Consider the following 24,000-nt stretch of genomic DNA (forward strand, 5'->3'; position numbering starts at 1 on the left):
CAGGCATGCACCGGTTTGAGTGTGTCAAGAACTGCAACACTGCTGGGTTTTTCACACTCAACAGTTTCCTGTGTGTATCAAAAATGGTCCACCACCCAAAGGACATCCAGCCAACTTGACACAACTGTGGGAAGCATTGGAGTCATTATGGGCCAGCATCCCTGTGGAACTCTTTCGACACCTTGTAGAGTCCATGGTGTTCCTAATGTTTTGTACACTCAGTGTGTCTCTCCTCTCCTCTCCTCTCCGGGCTGTAGATGGATGAGGAGGGAGTGCTCAGCCCACAGAGAGAGACAGTGGAGCTGCTAAGTATCATGTCCTGACCCCAGGTGACCCCTGGGTACCGTAGCAACCTCTCCCACCAGGACCCATAACAACCTCTATAACAGCACCATGTAACAGAGGCAACAGAGGTATGAATCACTAGGAGCAGGGTGAGGACTCAACATTACTCCTCCTTCTCTTAAACCAGAAACAGATGAAGGACAAGCCTCCTCTCCTCCCCTCCTCTCCTCTCCTCTCCTCCCCTCTCCTCTCCTCCTCCCCTCCTCCCCTCTCCTCCTCCTCTCCTCTCCTCCTCCTCTCCTCTGCTGTCCGAAACATGCCTGTCGACTTCACTACCACCCACCCCCCTCTTTCATAAAAAAACACTGGTTTATTTCTAGCACTACACAGTCAATGAAGAGTGTTGATTTTGGGAATAGAAGGTCTCCCTGATGCAAGGTCTCCCTGATGCAAGGTCTCCCTGATGCAGGGTCTCCCTGATGCAAGGTCTCCCTAATGCAGGATCTCCCTGATGCAAGGTCTCCCTGATGCAGGGTCTCCCTGATGCAGGGTCTCCCTGATGCAGGGTCTCCCTGATGCAAGGTCTCCCTGATGCAGGGTCTCCCTGATGCAAGGTCTCCCTGATGCAAGGTCTCCCTGATGCAGGGTCTCCCTGATGCAGGGTCTCCCTGATGCAGGGTCTCCCTGATGCAAGGTCTCCCTGATGCAGGGTCTCCCTGATGCAGGGTCTCCCTGATGCAGGGTCTCCCTGATGCAAGGTCTCCCTGATGCAAGGTCTCCCTGATGCAGGGTCTCCCTGATGCAAGGTCTCCCTGATGCAAGGTCTCCCTGATGCAGGATCTCCCTGATGCAGGATCTCCCTGATGCAGGGTCTCCCTGATGCAAGGTCTCCCTAATGCAGGGTCTCCCTGATGCAGGGTCTCCCTAATGCAGGGTCTCCTGGACTAGAACCTGATCATCTGGAATGATGTCTATAGGGTGGCTGGGTGTCTGACTGAGAAAGAGAAAGAGTGAGTGTGTGAATGTGTATTTATGGTCTGCAATAGGAACAGAATACCTTGACTGTGTGTCTTTGTTCTGTTGTGAAAGACATAGTGGCGTCACTACTATACCCATGATTGTGTTTTCTACAGTACTCCAACATCAGGTCTTCTAAACAATTCCAACAGATAGATGACACTAAAACACTAACTGTTTCCCTCTGCTTCCCCAATCCCATCCTAACCCTAAACCAGCCATGGCTGGGAGATATTGTTATATTGTGTTCCATTAAGACTGTATTCGACCGGCGCCACCCTAACCATCCTGTAAACAATAGAATGAACACAGAGAGAGAGAGAGAGAGAGAGAGAGAATCAACTATTAAAGACTACCAGAACCCACTGGATTCTCCAATTAAAATGAATGAACTACAGGACAAAATACAAACCCTCCAACCCAAAAAGGCCTGTGGTGTTGATGGTATCCTCAATGAAATGATAAAATATACAGACCACAAATTTCAATTAGCTATACTTAAACTCTTTAACATCATCCTTAGCTCTGGCATCTTCCCCAATATTTGGAACCAAGGACTGATCACCCCAATCCACAAAAGGTCCGGTTGCCAGGACCACAAATAAAAATTCCATCTAGACACCGTTGCCCTAGAGCACACAAAAAACTATACATACCTCTGCCTAAACATCAGCGCCACAGGTAACTTCCACAAAGCTGTGAACGATCTGAGAGACAAGGCAAGAAGGGCCTTCTATGCCATCAAAAGGAACATAACATTTGACATACCAATTAGGATCTGGCTAAAAATACTTGAATCAGTTATAGAACCCATTGCCCTTTATAGTTGTGAGGTCTGGGGTCCGCTCACCAACCAAGAATTCACAAAATGGGACAAACCCCAAATTGAGACTCTGCATGCAGAATTCTGCAAAAACATCCTCTGTGTACAACGTAAAACACAAAATAATGCATGCAGAGCAGAATTAGGCCAATACCCGCTAATTATCAAAATCCAGAAAAGAGCCGTTAAATTCTATAACCACTTAAAAGGAAGCGATTCCCAAACCTTCCATAACAAAGCCATCACCTACAGAGAGATGAACTTGGAGAAGAGTCCCCTAAGTAAGCTGGTCCTGGGGCTCTGTTCACAAACACAAACAGACCCCACACAGCCCCAGGACAACAACAACAACAACAACACAATTAGACCCAACCAAATCATGAGAAAACAAAAAGAGAATTATTTGACACATTGGAAAGAACAAACAAAAAAACTGAGCAAACTAGAATGCTATTTGTCCCTAAACAGAGAGTACACAGTGGCAGAATACCTGACCACTGTGACTGACCCAAACTTAAGGAAAGCTTTGACTATGTACAGACTCAGTGAGCATAGCCTTGCTATTGAGAAAGGCCGCCGTAGGCAGACCTGGCTCTCAAGAGAAGACAGGCTATGTGCACACTGCCCACAAAATGAGGTGGAAACTGAGCTGCACTTCCTAACTTCCTGCCAAACGTATGACCATATTAGAGACACATATTTCCCTCAGATTACAGCAATCCACAAAGAATTCGAAAACAACCCAATTTTGATAAACTCCCTTATCTACTGGGTGAAAAACCACAGTGTGCCATCACAGCTGCAAGATTTGTGACCTGTTGCCACAAGAAAAGGGCAACCAGTGAAGAACAAACACCATTGTAAATACAACCCATATTTATGTTTATTTATTTCTGTCACGGTTTCGGCCGAGGCTGCCTCTCTCCCTTGTTCGGGCAGGCTTCGGCGTTCGTTGTCTCCGGAATACTAGCTGCCACCGTTGTATGTTTCATGTTCGTTTGCTTTTGTCTGATTGTTGTCACACCTGTTTTCATTTAGTGTCATTAGTGTCCTATTTAGTTCTCGTTGTGTTTGTCAGGTGTTGTGTGTTATTGATTTTTGTCTGTCGTGTGTAGGGCTGATGTTCGCTATTTCGCTCGGTTGAGCTTCCCTCCACTGCGTGGAGTGTTTACGCACCTGTGTAGTGCGCATTTGTTTTGTTCGCCTTCGTGCGTTATTTCGCCTACGGGCAAGTGTTCTCGTAATTTCCTTGTTGGAGAGTTACTAAAGTCTGTTGGACTATACTTCGGTGTCCTGCGTTTGATTCCACCACTACACCCACCTACAGCACGCGTGACAATTTCCCCATTTGTACTTGTTTCCTATTTACATTTTACATTTGAGTCATTTAGCAGACGCTCTTATCCAGAGCGACTTACAGGAGCAATTAGGGTTAAGTGCCTTGCTCAAGGGCACATCAACAGATTTTTCACCTAGTCGGCTCGGGGATTAGAACCAGCGACCTTTCGGTTACTGGCACTACGCTCTTAACTACTAAGCTACCTGCCGCCCCTATTTGCACATTGTTACAACACTGTATATCTACATAATATGACATTTGAAATGTCTTTATTCTTTTGAAATGTCTGAGTGTAATGTTTACTGTTAATATTTATTGTTTATTTCACTTTTGTTTACTATCTACTTCACTTGCTTTGGCAATGTTAACATACGTTTCCCATGCCAATAAAGCCCTTAAATTGAAAAAAAAAACTGAATTGAATTGAATTGAGAGCAGATAGAGGACAGGAAAGCAACTGCTCGGCATCCGACTGCAAGGCACTACAGAGGGTAGTGCGTACGGCCCAGTACATCACTGGAGCCAAGCTTCCTGCCATCCAGGACCTCTATAACAGGCGGTGACAGAGGAAGGCCCTAAAAATTGTCAAAGACTCCAGCCACCCAATTCATAGACTTTTCTCTCTGTTACCGCAAGGCAAGCGGTACTGGAGCACCAAGTCTTGAACCAACAGGACCCTTAACAGCTTCTACCCCCAAGCCATAAGACTGCTAAATATACTGAACAACAATATAAACGCAACATGTAAAGTGTTGGTCCCATGTTTCATGAACTGAAATAAAAGATCCCATAAATGTTCCATATGCACAAAAAGCTTATTTCACCCAGATTTTGTGCACAAATTTGTTTACATCCCTGTTAGTGAGCATTTCTCCTTTGCCAAGATAATCCATCCACCTGACAGGTGTGGCATATCAAGAAGCTGATTAAACAGCATGATCATTACACAAGTGCACCTTGTGCTGGGGACAATAAAAGGCCACTCTAAAATGTGCAGTTTTGCCACACAACACAATGCCACAGATGTCTCAAGTTTTGAGGGAGCATGCAATTGGCATGCTGACTGCAGGAATGTCCACCAGAGCTGTTGCCAGAGATTTGTATTTTCATTTCTCTACGATAAATGTCGTTTTAGAGAATTTGTCAGTACGTCCAACCGGCCGCACAACCGCAGACCACGTGTAACCACACAAGCCCAGGACCTCCACATCCGGCTTCTTCACCTGCGGGATCCTCTGAGACCAGCCACCCGGACAGCTGATGAAACTGAGGAGTATTTCTGTCTGTAATAAGCCCTTTCGTGGGGAAAAACTCATTCTCATTGGCTGGGCCTGGCTCCCCAGTGGGTGGGCCTATGCCCTCCCAGGCCCTCCCATGGCTGCGCCCCTGCCCAGTCATGTGAAATCCATAGATTAGGGTCTAATGAATTTATTTCAATTGACTGATTTCCTTCAATGAACTGTAACTCAGTAAAATCTTTGAAATTGTTGCATGTTGCGTTTATATTTTTGTTCAGTGTAGTTAGTTAAATAGTTAACCAAATAGCTACCCAGACTATCTGCAATGACCCTTTTTTCACAAACGTTTTTTTTTTACTCATCACATACACTGCTGCTACTGTATATTATCTATCCTGTTGCCTAGTAACTTTACCCCTACCTATATGTATATAGATACCTCAATTACCTCGTACCCCTGCACATAGACTCAGTACTGGTACCCTGTGTATATAGCCAAGTTATCGTTACTCATTGTGTATTTATTATTACTTTTATTAGTACTTATTTTACTTTTCTATTATTTCTCTATTTTCTTTCTCTCTGTGTCGTTGCGAAGGGCCCGTAAGTAAGCATTTCACTGTTAGTCTACACCCGTTGTTTACGAAGCATGTGACAGATAAGTGATTTGATTTGGGACAAGGACGCTGTTAATCTCACCTCTTTATCAGAGATAGGATCAGGACAACAGATTAGAATACCAGGGGAAAAAAAGGATATATGTTTCTGGGCGTATAGGTGCATTTCAATGATAACAGGAATGTTGTGGATTTGACCCCCTCCCTTCTTGTAAATGTATTGATGTGCTAGTTTAACCTCTTCACCTGTTGTTGGTTGCGTATGACATGTTTGGTGTTTTTACACTGCTGCAACTGACTTGTCCAGCAACGGGACACATAAGACTTTGTGTATCTGATTACGGATGTGACTATCTCTTACCTGGCTGGTCTTCTCTGGGGCCTGTCCCCCCACTATGTTGGCTCGGAACAGCAGCTGCAGCAGGTGGACCTGGGCCACACTGAGGTAGAACTCCAGACTGGATGTTACATTCACCTCCAGGGAGTGACCACACACCACCACCTCCTGTTGGGACAGAGAGAGACAATATGAACACCACACACCTTTCTGTGTACATTTAGGATGTTTTATCAACATTCCAGGATATTTTCTGTGGGTGTTTTGTCCCATGATGTATATTTTCACTGTAATAATGGCCCCATATATCACTGTAATAGTGGCCCCATATATCACTGTAATAGTGGCCCCATATATCACTGTAATAGTGGCCCCATATATCACTGTAATAGTGGCCCCATATATCACTGTAATAGTGGCCCCATATATCACTGTAATAGTGGCCCCATATTTCACTGTAATAGTTGCCCCATATATCACTGTAATAGTGGCCCCATATATCACTGTAATAGTAGCCCCATATATCACTGTAATAGTGGCCCCATATATCACTGTAATAGTGGCCCCATATATCACTGTAATAGTGGCCAAATATATCACTGTAATAGTGGCCCCATATTTATAATACACTGCTCAAAAAAATAAAGGGAACACTAAAATAACACATCCTAGATCTGAATGAATGAAATAATCTTATTAAATACTTTTTTCTTTACATAATTGAATGTGCTGACAACAAAATCACACAAAAATTATCAATGGAAATCAAATGTATCAACCCATGGAGGTCTGGATTTGGAGTCACCCTCAAAATTAAAGTGGAAAACCACACTACAGGCTGATCCAACTTTGATGTAATGTCCTTAAAACAAGTCAAAATGAGGCTCAGTAGTGTGTGTGGCCTCCACGTGCCTGAATGACCTCCCTACAACGCCTGGGCATGCTCCTGATGAGGTGGCGGATGGTCTCCTGAGGGATCTCCTCCCAGACCTGGACTAAAGCATCCGCCAACTCCTGGACAGTCTGTGGTGCAACGTGGCGTTGGTGGATGGAGCGAGACATTATGTCCCAGATGTGCTCAATTGGATTCAGGTCTGGGGAACGGGCGGGCCAGTCCATAGCATCAATGCCTTCCTCTTGCAGGAACTGCTGACACACTCCAGCCACATGAGGTCTAGCATTGTCTTGCATTAGGAGGAACCCAGGGCCAACCGCACCAGCATATGGTCTCACAAGGGCTCTGAGGATCTCATCTCGGTACCTAATGGCAGTCAGGCTACCTCTGGCAAGCACATGGAGGGCTGTGCGGCCCCCCAAAGAAATGCCAGCCCACACCATGACTGACCCACCGCCAAACCGGTCATGCTGGAGGTTGTTGCAGGCAGCAGAACGTTCTCCACGACGTCTCCAGACTCTGTCACGTCTGTCACATGTGCTCAGTGTGAACCTGCTCTCATCTGTGAAGAGCACAGGGCGCCAGTGGCGAATTTGCCAATCTTGGTGTTCTCTGGCAAATGCCAAACGGTGTTGGGCTGTAAACACAACCCTCACCTGTGGACGTCGGGCCCTCATAACACCCTCATGGAGTCTGTTTCTGACCGTTTGAGCAGACACATGCACATTTGTGGCCTGCTGGAGGTCATTTTGCAGGGCTCTGGCAGTGCTCCTTCTGCTCCTCCTTGCACAAAGGCGGAGGTAGCAGTCCTGCTGCTGGGTTGTTGCCCTCCTACGGCCTCCTCCACGTCTCCTGATGTACTGGCCTGTCTCCTGGTAGCGCCTCCATGCTCTGGACACTACGCTGACAGACACAGCAAACCTTCTTGCCACAGCTCGCATTGATGTGCCATCTTGGATGAGCTGCACTACCTGAGCCACTTGTGTGGGTTGTAGACTCCGTCTCATGCTACCACTAGAGTGAAAGCACCGCCAGCATTCAAAAGTGACCAAAACATCAGCCAGGAAGCATAGGAACTGAGAAGTGGTCTGTGGTCACCACCTGCAAAACCAGTCCTTTATTGGGGTGTCTTGCTAATTGCCTATACTTTTCACCTGTTGTCTATTCCATTTGCACAACAGCATGTGAAATTTATTGTCATTCAGTGTTGCTTCCTAAGTGGACAGTTTGATTTCACAGAAGTGTGATTGACTTGGAGTTACATTGTGATGTTTAAGTGTTCCCTTTATTTTTTTGAGCAGTGTATAATATAATATGCCACTAAGCAGATGCTTTTATCCAAAGCGAGTTACAGTCATGCGTGCATACATTTTTTTTTTAAGGTATGGTATATTTCACTGAATTGTTTTCTTTATTGAGTAGTATGATCTGCCAGTGTTTTAAGAGCGACGTCAAACCGCCCTGATGCACTGATGTAAAGACCGAGGTAGGTATAATTGGTGGTGGTGTGATCAACTTTGACCACCCCTAGGGTGAAGTGGTATTTCCTTGTGAACTGGATTTATTTGGAAAATCATCATTTTGTTGTTCTCATGTTCACTGACAGGCTATGATGTAACCCCTGTTCTGTTGAGACAACATCTAACACTGACAGGATATGATGTAACCCTGTTCTGTTGAGACAACATCTAACTCTGACAGGCTATGATGTAACCCCTGTTCTGTTGAGACAACATCTAACACTGACAGGTTATGATGTAACCCTGTTCTGTTGAGACATCTAACACTGACAGGTTATTATGTAACCCTGTTCTGTTGAGACAACATCTAACACTGACAGGTTATGATGTAACCCTGTTCTGTTGAGACAACATCTAACACTGACAGGTTATGATGTAACCCTGTTCTGTTGAGACAACATCTAACTCTGACAGGTTATGATGTAACCCTGTTCTGTTGAGACATCTAACACTGACAGGTTATGATGTAACCCCTGTTCTGTTGAGACAACATCTAACACTGACAGGTTATGATGTAACCCCTGTTCTGTTGAGACAACATCTAACACTGACAGGTTATTATGTAACCCTGTTCTGTTGAGACAACATCTAACTCTGACAGGTTATGATGTAACCCTGTTCTGTTGAGACAACATCTAACACTGACAGGTTATGATGTAACCCTGTTCCGTTGAGACAACATCTAACACTGACAGGTTATGATGTAACCCTGTTCTGTTGAGACAACATCTAACACTGACAGGTTATGATGTAACCCTGTTCTGTTGAGACAACATCTAACACTGACAGGCTATGATGTAACCCTGTTCTGTTGAGACAACATCTAACACTGACAGGTTATGATGTAACCCTGTTCTGTTGGAGACATCTAACACTGACAGGATATTATGTAACACTGTTCTGTCGGAGACAACATCTAACACTGACAGGATATGATGTAACCCTGTTCTGTTGAGACAACATCTAACACTGACAGGCTATGATGTAACCCTGTTCTGTTGAGACAACATCTAACACTGACAGGTTATGATGTAACCCTGTTCTGTTGAGACAACATCTAACACTGACAGGTTATGATGTAACCCTGTTCTGTTGGAGACATCTAACACTGACAGGTTATTATGTGACCCTGTTCTGTTGAGACAACATCTAACTCTGACAGGTTATGATGTAACCCTGTTCTGTTGAGACAACATCTAACACTGACAGGCTATGATGTAACCCTGTTCTGTTGAGACAACATCTAACACTGACAGGATATGATGTAACCCTGTTCTGTTGAGACAACATCTAACACTGACAGGTTATGATGTAACCCTGTTCTGTTGAGACAACATCTAACACTGACAGGTTATGATGTAACCCTGTTCTGTTGGAGACATCTAACACTGACAGGATATTATGTAACACTGTTCTGTCGGAGACAACATCTAACACTGACAGGATATGATGTAACCCTGTTCTGTTGAGACAACATCTAACACTGACAGGCTATGATGTAACCCTGTTCTGTTGAGACAACATCTAACTCTGACAGGTTATGATGTAACCCTGTTCTGTTGAGACAACATCTAACACTGACAGGTTATGATGTAACCCTGTTCTGTTGGAGACATCTAACACTGACAGGATATTATGTAACACTGTTCTGTCGGAGACAACATCTAACACTGACAGGATATGATGTAACCCTGTTCTGTTGAGACAACATCTAACACTGACAGGCTATGATGTAACCCTGTTCTGTTGAGACAACATCTAACTCTGACAGGTTATGATGTAACCCTGTTCTGTTGAGACAACATCTAACACTGACAGGTTATGATGTAACCCTGTTCTGTTGGAGACATCTAACACTGACAGGATATTATGTAACACTGTTCTGTCGGAGACAACATCTAACACTGACAGGATATGATGTAACCCTGTTCTGTTGAGACAACATCTAACTCTGACAGGCTATGATGTAACCCTGTTCTGTTGAGACAACATCTAACACTGACAGGTTATGATGTAACCCTGTTCCGTTGAGACAACATTACTGGATGACAACCCACTGTGACTTGTGAAATATCCATAATGGGGCTACTTAGATTTCCTTTAAGTCATTAAAAATGTGCAAACTGTTAATCAGTCAGTCAATCAATCAATCAATCAAATGTATTTTATAAAGCCCTTTTTACAGCAGAAACCCAGCCTAAAACCCCAAACAGCAAGCAATGCAGATGTAGAAGCACAGTGGCTAGGAAAAACTCCCTAGAAAGGCAGGAACCTAGGAAGAAACCTAGAGAGGAACCAGGCTCTGAGGGGTGGCCAGTCCTCTTCTGGCTGTTGCCGTAGAGATTATAAGAGTACACGGCATTAAGGCCAGATCGTTCTTCAAGATGTTCAAACGTTCATAGATGACCAGCAGGGTCAAAATAATCACAGTGGTTGTAGAGGTTAGTTCCTAAGGAGTAAATGTCAGTTGGCTTTTCATAACTGAACAATCTGAGGTTTAAACAATCACAGTAAAGGTTCTGGGTTAATGTTAAAACCTCACAGTAAAGACAGTAAAGGTTCTGGGTTAATGTTAAAACCTCACAGTAAAGGTTCTGGGTTAATGTTAAAACCTCACAGTAAAGGTTCTGGGTTAATGTTAAAACCTCACAGTAAAGGTTCTGGGTTAATGTTAAAACCCCACAGTAAAGGTTCTGGGTTAATGTTAAAACCTCACAGTAAAGGTTCTGGGTTAATGTTAAAACCCCCACAGTAAAGGTTCTGGGTTAATGTTAAAACCTCACAGTAAAGGTTCTGGGTTAATGTTAAAACCTCACAGTAAAGGTTCTGGGTTAATGTTAAAACCCCACAGTAAAGGTTCTGGGTTAATGTTAAAACCTCACAGTAAAGGTTCTGGGTTAATGTTAAAACCTCACAGTAAAGGTTCTGGGTTAATGTTAAAACCCCACAGTAAAGGTTCTGGGTTAATGTTAAAACCTCACAGTAAAGGTTCTGGGTTAATGTTAAAACCTCACAGTAAAGGTTCTGGGTTAATGTTAAAACCTCACAGTAAAGATTCTGGGTTAATGGTGTCTCATACACTGACCTCCACTTGTCCGTTGTCAGGGGATATGGGCTTGCTGAATATGATGGCAGGTGCTGCTGTCACTCGGACAGAGAAGTCAGTCAGGATGGGCGTCAGGATGGCTCTCCTCTCCCGGTGTCTCCTGACACTGGGAACATAGACATAAACTGTTATAATATACTGTATATTAATATACACTGAGTGTACAAAACATTAAGAACACCTTCTTAATATTGAGTTGCACCCCTCCCCTTCCCTTTTTGCCCTCAGAACAGCCTCAATTTGTCTGGGCATGGACTCTACTAGGTGTCGAAAGCGTTCCACAGGGATGCTGGCCCATGTTGTGTCAAGTTGGCTGGATGTCCTTTGAGTGGTGGACCATTCTTGATACACACATGAAACTGTTGAGTGTGAAAAACCCAGCAGCGTTGGAGTTCTTGACACAAACCGGTGCGCCTGGCACCTACTACCATACCCCGTTCAAAGGCACTTCAATATTTTGTCTTGCCCATTGACCCTCTAAATGGCACACATACACAATCCATGTCTCAACTGTCTCAAGGCTTAAAAATGGTTCTTTAACCTGTCTCCTCCCCTTCATCTACACTGATTGAAGTGGATTTAACAAGTGACTGTACAGTGTTTCCGGGTTAAGTGAGCAGTGTGTCAAGAAGCAGTGCGGCTTGGCAGGTTCGTGTTTCGGAGGACGCATGGCTCTCTACCTTCGCCTCTCCCGAGTCCATACGGGAGTTGCAGCAATGGGACAAGACTGTAACTACCAATTGGATATCACGAAATTGGGAAGAAAAAGGGGTAAAAAGTACCAAAAAAAATGAAAGGATGGGAGTTAGGATGTCTCTCCTCTCCTGATGTCTCCTAATACTGGAAAAGTAGACAAATAATACACTATATATACAAAAGTATGTGGACACCCCTTCAAATTAGTGGATTTGGCTATTTCAGCCACACTTGTTGCTGACAGGTGTATAAAGAATGGGACCGCCGAGTGCTGAAGCATGTAGCGTGTAAAAATTGTCTGTCCTCGGTTGCAACACTCACTACCGAGTTCCAAACTGCCTCTGGAAGCAACGTCAGCACAAGAATTGTTAGTTGGGAGCTTCATGAAATGGGTTTCCATGGCCAAGCAGCCACACACAAGCCGAAGATCACCATGCACAATACCAAGTGTCGGCTGGAGTGGTGTAAAGCCATTGGACTCTGGAGCAGTGGAAACGCGTTCTCTGGAGTGATGAATCACGCTTCACCATCTGGCAGTCCGACAGACGAATCTGGGTTTGGCGGATGCCAGGAGAACGCTACCTGCCCCAATGCATAGTGCCAACTGTAAAGTTTGGTGGAGGAGGAATAATGGTCTGGGGCTGTTTTTCATGGTTCGGGCAAGGCCCCTTAGTTCTAATGAAGGGAAATCTTAACACTACAGCATACAATGACATGCTAGACGATTACGTTCTTCCAACTTTGTGGCAACAATTTGGGGAAGGCCCTTTCCTGTTTCAGCATGACAATTCCCCCCGTGCACAAAGCGAGGTCCATACAGAAATGATTTGTCGAGATCGATGTGGAAGAACTTGACTGGCCTGCACATCTGGCCATCTTTAATCACACACTGGGTTGGCCATCTTTATTCACTTCTCATGGCTGTACAGTCTATAGCTGAGTGGATACTTTAGTCTCATCTGCCTTTGGCCAAACACAGACAAGTCAACAACAGTGGAAACACGTTCAGAGCTGAAGTATTGTTGTGTCTTAACTGACAAACAGGCACACGTTTCAAACTCTCACTGGCTGGCTCAAATTCAAACCAGCGCACTCTAACTGAACTCTACAATACCACACACTTCACTTCAAAATCCATTTCACTTTACAGGGCCAACCTGTGGAATATTTCCATAACTGGGCATTTCCCATTTCAGCTCCAACACATTGTAGCTGGGAGCGAGACTGAGTCTGTTAAAGCGGAGTTAGACATTATTTGACAAGTCTCTATTGGGAACACACCCTAACTGTATACACAAGGCCCAAACTAAGACCTTAAAACATCAACCTTCCTCCTTTTCCTTAATGTTCATTCCCACAAACAAGTCATATTTGTGGGAACATTTGTTAGCAGTAAAACCAATACACAAGTGAGCTCTAGAAGATGGTGCTAATTGCCACATCTGCTGCGGCTATTAAAACAATCAAACAGCATAGCTTTCCAATATTTCTAGAGGGCCAGTAGGATTACACCATGCCTATTCCTAGGTGGCCCGCAGTAGAGTTCTGCCATACATAGTGTATTACCCTTGTCCTCGGGGGGAGGCAGACCAGATCAGTGTTTCTCTGAGAGTTACTTTGAGTGGGCTGATTCAGAGGAGGTGTAATGATCTGGGAGAGAGTTCTCTAGGTTCTGGGTAATCTCCTTCAGAGTTACAGTGAAATAGTGAGTGTCCCGTTGCAGGGGACAGGTGCCATCCGTCACCACAGAGAAAGAGAGAGAGGCAGAGAGAGAGAGAGAGAGCACAGAGAAAGAGAGAGAGCACAGAGAAAGAGAGAGAGGCAGAGAGAGAGAGAGAGGCAGAGAGAGAGAGAGAGGCAGAGAGAGAGAGAGGAGAGAGAGAGAGAGAGAGAGAGAGAGAGAGAGAGAGAGAGAGACCATGTAATGTGTCTTCTCAGTCATGTTGAGACTGGTCGACTACTATTGCTTTAATGTATTGTTATTCTCATTAATATTGTTGTTGTAGTTGCTGTTAATGGTAATCCCATTTCCACTACTACTATTATTGCTGTTGGTCCCACCATTTTTGTTATATCTATACTTTGATAATATAAGTAATTTTACTTGCCATGTCAATAACGTCTATTGAATTGAATTGAGAGAGAGAGAGAGAGAGAGAGAGAAAGAGAGAGAGAGAGAGAGAGAGAGAGAGAGAGAGAGGCAGAGAGAGGCAGAGAGAGAGAGAGAGAGAGAGAGAGAGAGAGAGAGAGAGAGAGAGAGAGAGACAGATACAGAGACAGAGACAGAGACACAGAGAGAGAGAGAGAGAGAGAGAGAGAGAGAGAGAGAGAGAGAGAGAGAGAGAGAGACTTAAGGAAAGCTTTGACTATGTACAGACTCAGTGACCATAGCCTTGCTATTGAGAAAGGCCGCCGTAGGCAGACCTGGCTCTCAAGAGAAGACAGGCTATGTGCACACTGCCCACAAAATGAGGTGGACGCTGAGCTGCACTTCCTAACCTCCTGCCAAATGTATGACCATATTAGAGACACATATTTCCCTCAGATTACAGCGATCCACAAAGAATTCGAAAACAAACCCAATTTTGATAAACTCCCTTATCTACTGGGTGAAAAACCACAGTGTGCCATCACAGCTGCAAGATTTGTGACCTGTTGCCACAAGAAAAGGGCAACCAGTGAAGAACAAACACCATTGTAAATACAACACATATTTATGTTTATTTATTTTCCCATTTGTACTTTAACTATTTACACATTGTTAAAACACTGTATATCTACATAATATGACATTTGAAATGTCTTTATTCTTTTGGAACTTCTGAGTGTAATGTTTACTGTTAATATTTATTGTTTATTTCACTTTTGTTTACTATCTACTTCACTTGCTTTGGCAATGTTAACATACGTTTCCCATGCCAATAAAGCCCTTAAATTGAAATTGAAATTGAATTGAGAGAGAACCGGCTCGGTTTACCAACTGCCCACTAGGCCTCAGAGGCCCAGGGTAGAGCCGGTCTGTGTGTTTGTGTACAGTATATCTGCAAAGGTGTAAAGTACTTAAATAAAAATAATTTAAAGCACCACTTAAGTAGTTTTTGGGGGGGTATCTGTACTTTACTTTACATTTTTATCTGTACTTTACTTTACATTTTTTACAACTTTTACTATATTCCTAAAGAAAATAATGTCCTTTTTAATCCATACATTTTCCCTGACACCCAAAAGTACTCATTACATGTTGAATACTTAGCAGGACAGTACAATTGTCCAATTCACGCACTTCTCAAGAGAACATCCCTGGTCTACTGCCTCTGATCTGTCAGACTCTCTAAACACACATGCTAAGTTTGTAAATGATGTCTGAGTGTTGGAGTGTGCCCCTGGCTAGCTATAAAACCTTTTTTAAAGGAAAATGGTGCAATCATGTTTTGTTAATATAAGGAATTAGAAATGATTTATACTTTTACTTTTGATACTTAAGATTATTTTAGCAATTACATTTACTTTTGATACTTACGTATATTTAAAACCAAATACTTTGACTTTAAGTAGTATTTTACTGGGTGACTTTCACTTTTACTTAAGTCATTTTCTATTAAGGTATCTTTACTTTTACTCAAATATGACAATTGGGGACTTTTTCCACCACACTATATCTGTGTGTGGGTTATGGTTCACACAGAGCTAACCAGTGTGAACAGAGAGAGGGGAATTAAGCACCACAGAGGGAAGGTAGAAAGTTCACAGCTGCAATGCTTCCCAACTCTCCCAAAACGCTTCCCAACACTGGGTCTTTCCCTGGTCAACACAGCTCCTAACCCTGGTGTCCTCCTGTATCACAGAGACAGCTCCTGCCCTAACCCTGGTGTCCTCCAGTCTCACAGAGACAAATCATGTCCTAACCCTGGTGTCCTCCTGTAACACAGAGACAGCTCCTGTCCTAACCCTGGTGTCCTCCTGTAACACAGAGACAGCTCCTGTCCTAACCCTGGTGTCCTCCTGTATCACAGAGACAGCTCCTGTCCTAACCCTGGTGTCCTCCAGTCTCACAGAGACAAATCATGTCCTAACCCTGGTGTCCTCCTGTAACACAGAGACAGCTCCTGTCCTAACCCTGGTGTCCTCCTGTAACACAGAGACAGCTCCTGTCCTAACCCTGGTGTCCTCCTGTATCACAGAGACAGCTTCTGTCCTAACCCTGGTGTCCTCCTGTAACACAGAGACAGCTCCTGTCCTAACCCTGGTGTCCTCCTGTATCACAGAGACAGCTCCTGTCCTAACCCTGGTGTCCTCCTGTAACACAGAGACAGCTCCTGTCCTAACCCTGGTGTCCTCCTGTATCACAGAGACAGCTCCTGTCCTAACCCCTGGTGTCCTCCTGTATCACAGAGACAGCTCCTGTCCTAACCCTGGCGTCCTCCTGTATCACAGAGACAGCTCCTGTCCTAACCCTGGTGTCCTCCTGTATCACAGAGACAGCTCCTGTCCTAACCCTGGTGTCCTCCTGTATCACAGAGACAGCTCCTGTCCTAACCCTGGTGTCCTCCTGTATCACAGAGACAGCTCCTGTCCTAACCCTGGTGTCCTCCTGTATCACAGAGACAGCTCCTGTCCTAACCCTGGCGTCCTCCTGTATCACAGAGACAGCTCCTGTCCTAACCCTGGTGTCCTCCTGTATCACAGAGACAGCTCCTGTCCTAACCCTGGTGTCCTCCTGTATCACAGAGACAGCTCCTGTCCTAACCCTGGCGTCCTCCTGTATCACAGAGACAGCTCCTGTCCTAACCCTGGCGTCCTCCTGTATCACAGAGACAGCTCCTGTCCTAACCCTGGTGTCCTCCTGTATCACAGAGACAGCTCCTGTCCTAACCCTGGTGTCCTCCTGTATCACAGAGACAGCTCCTGCCCTAACCCTGGCGTCCTCCTGTATCACAGAGACAGCTCCTGTCCTAACCCTGGTGTCCTCCTGTATCACAGAGACAGCTCCTGTCCTAACCCTGGTGTCCTCCTGTATCACAGAGACAGCTCTTGTCCTAACCCTGGCGTCCTCCTGTATCACAGAGACAGCTCCTGTCCTAACCCTGGCGTCCTCCTGTATCACAGAGACAGCTCCTGTCCTAACCCTGGCGTCCTCCTGTATCACAGAGACAGCTCCTGTCCTAACCCTGGTGTCCTCCTGTATCTCAGAGACAGCTCCTGTCCTAACCCTGGCGTCCTCCTGTATCGCAGAGACAGCTCCTGTCCTAACCCTGGTGTCCTCCTGTATCACAGAGACAGTTCCTGTCCTAACCCTGGTGTCCTCCTGTATCACAGAGACAGCTCCTGTCCTAACCCTGGTGTCCTCCTGTCTCACAGAGACAGCTCCTGTCCTAACCCTGGTGTCCTCCTGTATCAAAGAGACAGCTCCTGTCCTAACCCTGGTGTCCTCCTGTATCACAGAGACATCTCCTGCCCTAACCCTGGTGTCCTCCTGTATCACAGAGACAGCTCCTGTCCTAACCCTGGTGTCCTCCTGTATCACAGAGACAGCTCCTGTCCTAACCCTGGTGTCCTCCGGTAACACAGAGACAGCTCCTGTCCTAACCCTGGTGTCCTCCTGTATCACAGAGACAGCTCCTGTCAGCAGACCGATGAAACCAACGCAGTGTGTTGTCGCTACTAGCCTACTACTGAAGAGAAAAGGGAGAAGTCATTCCGCCAGCGACCCTCCCTCCGTCCACTTTAGGCCCAGAGAGGAAAGAGAGGGAGGAGAGGTGTGAACTTTGGAAGTGGTCTGTCACAACGTGTTACAGTGATGTGTTCACTACTTCACGAGTGTGAAATGGCTTGGGCTGGCTCCCATGCTGGGACACTGTAAATCATCCAGTTAATTAGAGTTAGCTGAGAGGTGTGTGTGTACAGCTAGCTGAGAAGTTGTGGAAGTGGCCCTGGAACCTGGACTATACGGTAATATACAGCAAGCCTTGTTTTCATTCCCTCTCAGGGCGTCCGGTCTCTGTTCCCCGGTCTCTGTTCCCCGGTCTCTGTTCCCCGGCCTCTGTTCCCCGGCCTCTGTTCCCCGGCCTCTGTTCCCCGGCCTCTGTTCCCCGGCCTCTGTTCCCCGGCCTCTGTTCCCCGGCCTCTGTTCCCCGGTCTCTGTTCTCCGGTCTCTGTTCTCCGGTCTCTGTTCTCCGGTCTCTGTTCTCCGGTCTCTGTTCCCCGGTCTCTGTTCCCCGGTCTCTGTTCTCCGGTCTCTGTTCTCCGATCTCTGTTCCCCGGTCTCTGTTCCCCGGTCTCTGTTCTCCGGTCTCTGTTCCCCGGTCTCTGTTCCCCGGTCTCTGTTCCCCGGTCTCTGTTCCCCGGTCTCTGTTCTCCGGTCTCTGTTCTCCGGTCTCTGTTCCCCGGTCTCTGTTCCCCAGTCTCTGTTCCCCAGTCTCTGTTCCCCAGTCTCTGTTCCCCAGTCTCTGTTCCCCAGTCTCTGTTCTCCAGTCTCTGTTCTCCAGTCTGCCCGTCATCTTTCAGGGGGAGCAGTAGAACTACTGGCTGGGAGGAGGAGTTCTGAAGCTTCAGCACAGACAGCTCCAGTAAAACACCACACAGTTCAGCTTCAGCACAGACAGCTCCAGTAAAACACCACACAGTTCAGCTTCAGTACAGACAGCTCCAGTAAAACACCACACAGTTCAGCTTCAGTACAGACAGCTCCAGTAAAACACCACACAGTTCAGCTTCAGTACAGACAGCTCCAGTAAAACACCACACAGTTCAGCTTCAGTACAGACAGCTCCAGTAAAACACCACACAGTTCAGCTTCAGTACAGACAGCTCCAGTAAAACACCACACAGTTCAGCTTCAGCACAGACAGCTCCAGTAAAACACCACACAGTTCAGCTTCAGTACAGACAGCTCCAGTAAAACACCACACAGTTCAGCTTCAGCACAGACAGCTCCAGTAAAACACCACACAGTTCAGCTTCAGTACAGACAGCTCCAGTAAAACACCACACAGTTCAGCTTCAGTACAGACAGCTCCAGTAAAACACCACACAGTTCAGCTTCAGTACAGACAGCTCCAGTAAAACACCACACAGTTCAGCTTCAGCACAGACAGCTCCAGTAAAACACCACACAGTTCAGCTTCAGTACAGACAGCTCCAGTAAAACACCACACAGTTCAGCTTCAGCACAGACAGCTCCAGTAAAACACCACACAGTTCAGCTTCAGTACAGGCAGCTCCAGTAAAACACCACACAGTTCAGCTTCAGTACAGACAGACAGACAGACAAGCCGTGCTGTGATGGCTGTAGCCGCTCAACAACAGGAGAACTACAGGACAGCCACATCTACAGAGGAGAGAGGAGGAGAAGAGAAGGAGAGAGGGGAGAGAAGGAAAGGAGAGGGAGAGAGAAGGAGAGGAGAGGGAGAGAAGGAGAGGAGAGAGAGAGAGAGGAGAGGAGAGGAGAGAGAGAGGAGAGGAGAGGAGAGGAGAGGAGAGAGAGGAGAGGAGAGGAGAGGAGAGGAGAGGAGAGGAGAGGAGAGGAGGACAGAGAGAGAGAGAGAGAGAGAGAGAGAGAGAGAGAGAGAGAGAGAGAGAGAGAGAGAGAGAGAGAGAGAGAGAGAGAGAGAGAGAGAGAGAGAGAGAGAGAGAGAGAGAGAGAGAGAGAGAGAGAGAGAGAAAGCTTTGACTATGTACAGACTCAGTGAGCATAGCCTTGCTATTGAGAAAGGCCGCCGTAGGCAGACCTGGCTCTCAAAAGAAGACAGGCTATGTGCACACTGCCCACAAAATGAGGTGGAAACTGAGCTGCACTTCCTAACCTCCTGACCATATATTAGAGACACATATTTCCCTCAGATTACAGCGATCCACAAAAAATTTGAAAACAAACCCAATTTTGATAAACTCCCTTATCTACTTGGTGAAAAACCACAGTGTGCCATCACAGCAGCAAGATGTGTGACCTTGTTGCCACAAGAAAAGGGCAACAAGTGAAGAACAAACACTATTGTAAATACAACCCATATTTATGTTTATTTATTTTCCCATTTGTACTTTAACTATTTGCACATTGTTACAACACTGTATATCTACATAATATGACATTTGAAATGTCTTTATTCTTTTGGAACTTCTGAGTGTAATGTTTACTGTTAATATTTATTGTTTATTTCACTTTTGTTTACTATCTACTTCACTTGCTTTGGCAATGTTAACATACGTTTCCCATGCCAATAAAGCCCTTAAATTGAAATTGAATTGAATTGAAATTGAGAGAGAGAGAGAGACAGAGACAGAGAGAGAGAGAGAGAGAGAGAGAGAGAGAGAGAGAGAGAGAGAGAGAGAGAGAGAATAAATTAGGCTCGACTCCTAATAATAGTGTTCAGGTCTGTATGTGTGTGTGTGTGTGTGTGTGTGTGTGTGTGTGTGTGTGTGTGTGTGTGTCTGTTGGCTGGGCTCCACAGACAATCAGACCATGTAGAGATCTCACTGTGACAGCTCTGACCCCAGCTCTATTGGCTAGAAGGGGAGTCCTACACACTGAAGCACTGTGTGTGTGTCTCTCTCAGTGTGTGTCTCTCTCTCAGTGTGTGTGTGTGTCTCTCAGTGTGTGTCTCTCTCTCAGTGTGTGTCTCTCTCTCAGTGTGTGTGTGTGTCTCTCAGTGTGTGTCTCTCTCTCAGTGTGTGTGTGTCTCTCAGAGTGTCTCTCTCAGTGTGTGTCTCTCTCTCAGTGTGTGTGTCTCTCAGTGTGTCTCTCTCTCTCAGTGTGTGTGTCTCTCTCAGTGTGTGTGTGTGTCTCTCAGTGTGTGTGTGTGTCTCTCTCTCAGTGTGTGTGTCTCAGTGTGTGTCTCTCTCTCAGTGTGTGTGTCTGTCAGTGTGTGTGTCTGTCAGTGTGTGTGTGTCTGTCAGTGTGTGTGTGTGTGTGTGTTATCCTCCAGTATCATTGAACCCTCTGTTGACCGGGTCACTGTCTCAAACAGCTCTGTGTTTCTCCATCGTTCCGCTGTTGTATTGTTCCCCTGTAGGCTACTCTACTCTAATCTATTTCTATCTGACAGGGAACTCATCAGGGATTCCTTGCTGCTTTCCTTCCAGTGATGCTGTGATCTTTGGGAGCCGTCCTTCTGAAAACACAGCTGAAAGAAGCAGCGAAGCCAAACAGGCCGTAAAACGTGTGCTTGTTTTAGCTCCTGGTTCTCTCTAGGAAACATGACAGGCTTTGTAATTATGAGTCTGCATGGGAAAGCTGCATGAACAAGAGGGAACCAAGCAGCAGTGCGTCCCAAATGGCACCCTATCCCCTATATAGTGCACTACATTTGACCAGAGCCCTATGGGCCCAGATCACTAAAGGGAATAAGGTTCCATTTGGGACGGACGGCAGATCACTGAGCCTTGTTGGACATCATCAAGACTACTGTTCAACATTACCATTAGATCACACAGACCACTTAACTCTACCAAGACATCTGACTGGACATCTTTTCATTGATTTCAATGGGATGTGATCCAATCATCCAACCAAACCGTAACACACCCTGTCAACTACTAGTTAGAAGACTATGATTAATTGATTTATTGATAAGTAGAATCAGGTGTGTTTCTGCTTGGCTGGGACAAAACCCTGCACCCACATTGGCCCTGTACAGATATGATTGGCCACCTTGGTTCTGAGAGGTGGTGAGGTATGTCCTGATTGGTTGGTTGTACCCAGTAGTCTGTCCTGATTGGTTAGTTGTATCCAGTAGTCTGTCCTCATTGGTTAGTTGTACCCAGTAGTCTGTCCTGATTGGTTAGTTGTATCCAGTAGTCTGTCCTGATTGGTTAGTTGTACCCAGTAGTCTGTCCTGATTGGTTTGTTGCACCCAGTAGTCTGTCCTGATTGGTTGTTTACCTGCTGGCCATGTTCCATTCCAGGGCGGGGTTCTGTGAGTTCCTCTCTGTCTCGGTGGACACACCCCCCTTAGACCCCTCCTTCTCTGGTTTGAGCTGCTCCCATTGGGCGGTACCGATGTTGATGGACTGCAGGTCCACCTGGTACTGGCGGTCCTCCACCTCTGACCCCGGGTCACGCAGGATGCCCAGGTTCAACGCTCGCCTGGGGGAGAAAAACGGAGAGCGAGAGGGACGTTAAGGGTTTAAACAGCCCAAATAACATCACCTGAAACAGATTGGAACCCAGACCAGCCACGCCAGAGCTCTGACATCATAGGTACCACCTCTGTCATGTGATCAGCATTACCCACAACCCCCTGGGGCTCATTCAGGTTTGTTATACTGCATGTGAACCAGTCAGGGCACCATCAGTCAGTTCCCTGACATATGATGACAACCACTTCTGACACAGAGTGACTCATATGTTGCATGCTATATATGGTGCATAATGTAGATGTTATCATGGCTACCAGTGGTTTCAGCTAGCTACCTCTACACGCTAAGTAGCTAGCTACCTCTACATGCTAAGTAGCTAGCTACCTCTACACGCTAAGTAGCTAGCTACCTCTACACGCTAAGTAGCTAGCTACCTCTACACGCTAAGTAGCTAGCTACCTCTACACGCTAAGTAACTAGCTACCTCTGCACGCTAAGTAGCTAGCTACCTCTACACGCTAAGTAGCTAGCTACCTCTACACGCTAAGTAGCTAGCTACCTCTACACGCTAAGTAACCATTGGTGTTTCACAGTCAATTGAGGCAAGACAACACAGACACCGTTTCAGCTAACCTAACCTAACCACTAAGCATGCAGAGCTGTAACAGACTATTCAACAGGTCTCCAGGGACTGTTAGGACTAACCTGACCACTAAGCATGCAGAGCTGTGGTTGGTCTATAATGTGTAGTGTGATGTGACCACACCAGGAGGCCCACCAGTCTAAGTCTATCTCCAGCGGACAGGTAGGTAGTATGTCCCAAATGGCACCCTATTCCCTATGGGCCCTTGTCAAAAGTAGTGCACTACATAGGGAATAGGGTGTCATTTTGTGTGTATTGTGGTAGTACTGTATAGTGTATAATATCAGGACAGGTAGTGTATTGTGTGTAATGTATCAGTGTATTAAATCAGCAAGCCCTGGCACCAGTCCTAACTACGCTGCGGTTGGTCTGCCTGTCTACTGGTCGGTCGGTGGGTCCGTTGGTTAACTTAGTAGCAAGTTTTATTCCAATACTCCATTCGCTCTGATTTATGACCAAATGAAAGCGTCTGGCAGAGTGTACAGTGGAGATAAATACAAACAGGCCTCTACGGGCCTCAGGTGAAATCATTTGCCTTTTAGAAGAGTTGATTTACGCCAAGTTATCATTAGCAGTAAACAAGAGTTTAACTCTGCTGGACAGGACAGCACGGTAGTCTGGAGAGCGGCCCTCTATTGCTTCCTCTCCTCTTCCTCTCTCCCTCTCCTCCCTCTCCTCCTCCTCCTCCTCCTCCCTCTCCTCCTCCTCCTCCTCCCACTCCTCCTCCTCCTCCTCCCTCTCCTCCCTTCTCCTCCTCCTCCTCCCTCTCCTTCCTTCTGCTCCTCCCTCTCCTCCTCCCTCTCCTACCTCTCCTCCTCCTCCCTCTCCTCCCTTCTCCTCCTCCCTCTCCTCCCTCTCCTCCTCCTCCTTCTTCTCCTCCTCCTCCTCCTCCTCCCTTCTCCCTCTCCTCCTCCTGGCTCTATATACATTTAATTTCTGTCCCCAGTTGAAGTTCTCTGTAGAACCCTGTAGAGAGATGAAGAGCCAAGAAACAATGAAGTCATTTATTTTGCTTTGAGAAGACATGAACCCAGATCCTGTTGAATTAATGTAAAGCTGAAGGAATCAGAATCTACATCTGCATATGACATCAGAGCATCTCTCTCTCTCTCTCTAGACGCCCCCCCCCCCCACTCTCCCTTATGATATGTTTATTTGTGCTGGTGAATTCAAATGAGAGCTAAAGGGGTAGATATCGGATTAAAACGGCAACAGATGCGGTGACAGCATGAGTAGTTTTATTTGTTGCAGCTAAACGTCAATGGTAATTTGCATTTAGCATTTCTGCTTCCTCAGAACACACAGGGGAAGGCATTACCACAGAGACATGTTATGACAATCAGCACTGAGTACAACAACAAGGCTATGGAAGATCAGGTGTGGAACTGGATTTAACTGGCTTTGTTGACA

General features: G+C 45.9%; 1 protein-coding gene across 1 annotated transcript in view; it reads right to left on the reverse strand.

Moving 5' to 3' along the window:
• Window positions 1-24,000, reverse strand: part of LOC121585310 (vacuolar protein sorting-associated protein 13B-like) — a 719,687-nt gene that overhangs the window by 201,478 nt on the left and 494,209 nt on the right. Inside the window, exons 32-34 of the mRNA XM_045226113.1 lie at window positions 21,751-21,954; window positions 11,157-11,283; window positions 5,681-5,824 (exon numbers count right to left, since the gene is read on the reverse strand). Coding sequence (XP_045082048.1) covers window positions 5,681-5,824; window positions 11,157-11,283; window positions 21,751-21,954 — 475 coding nt within the window. The remainder of the gene's footprint in view (window positions 1-5,680; window positions 5,825-11,156; window positions 11,284-21,750; window positions 21,955-24,000) is intronic.

Source organism: Coregonus clupeaformis, chromosome 17 (genome assembly GCF_020615455.1).
Source record: "Coregonus clupeaformis isolate EN_2021a chromosome 17, ASM2061545v1, whole genome shotgun sequence".
Lineage (NCBI taxonomy): Eukaryota > Metazoa > Chordata > Actinopteri > Salmoniformes > Salmonidae > Coregonus > Coregonus clupeaformis.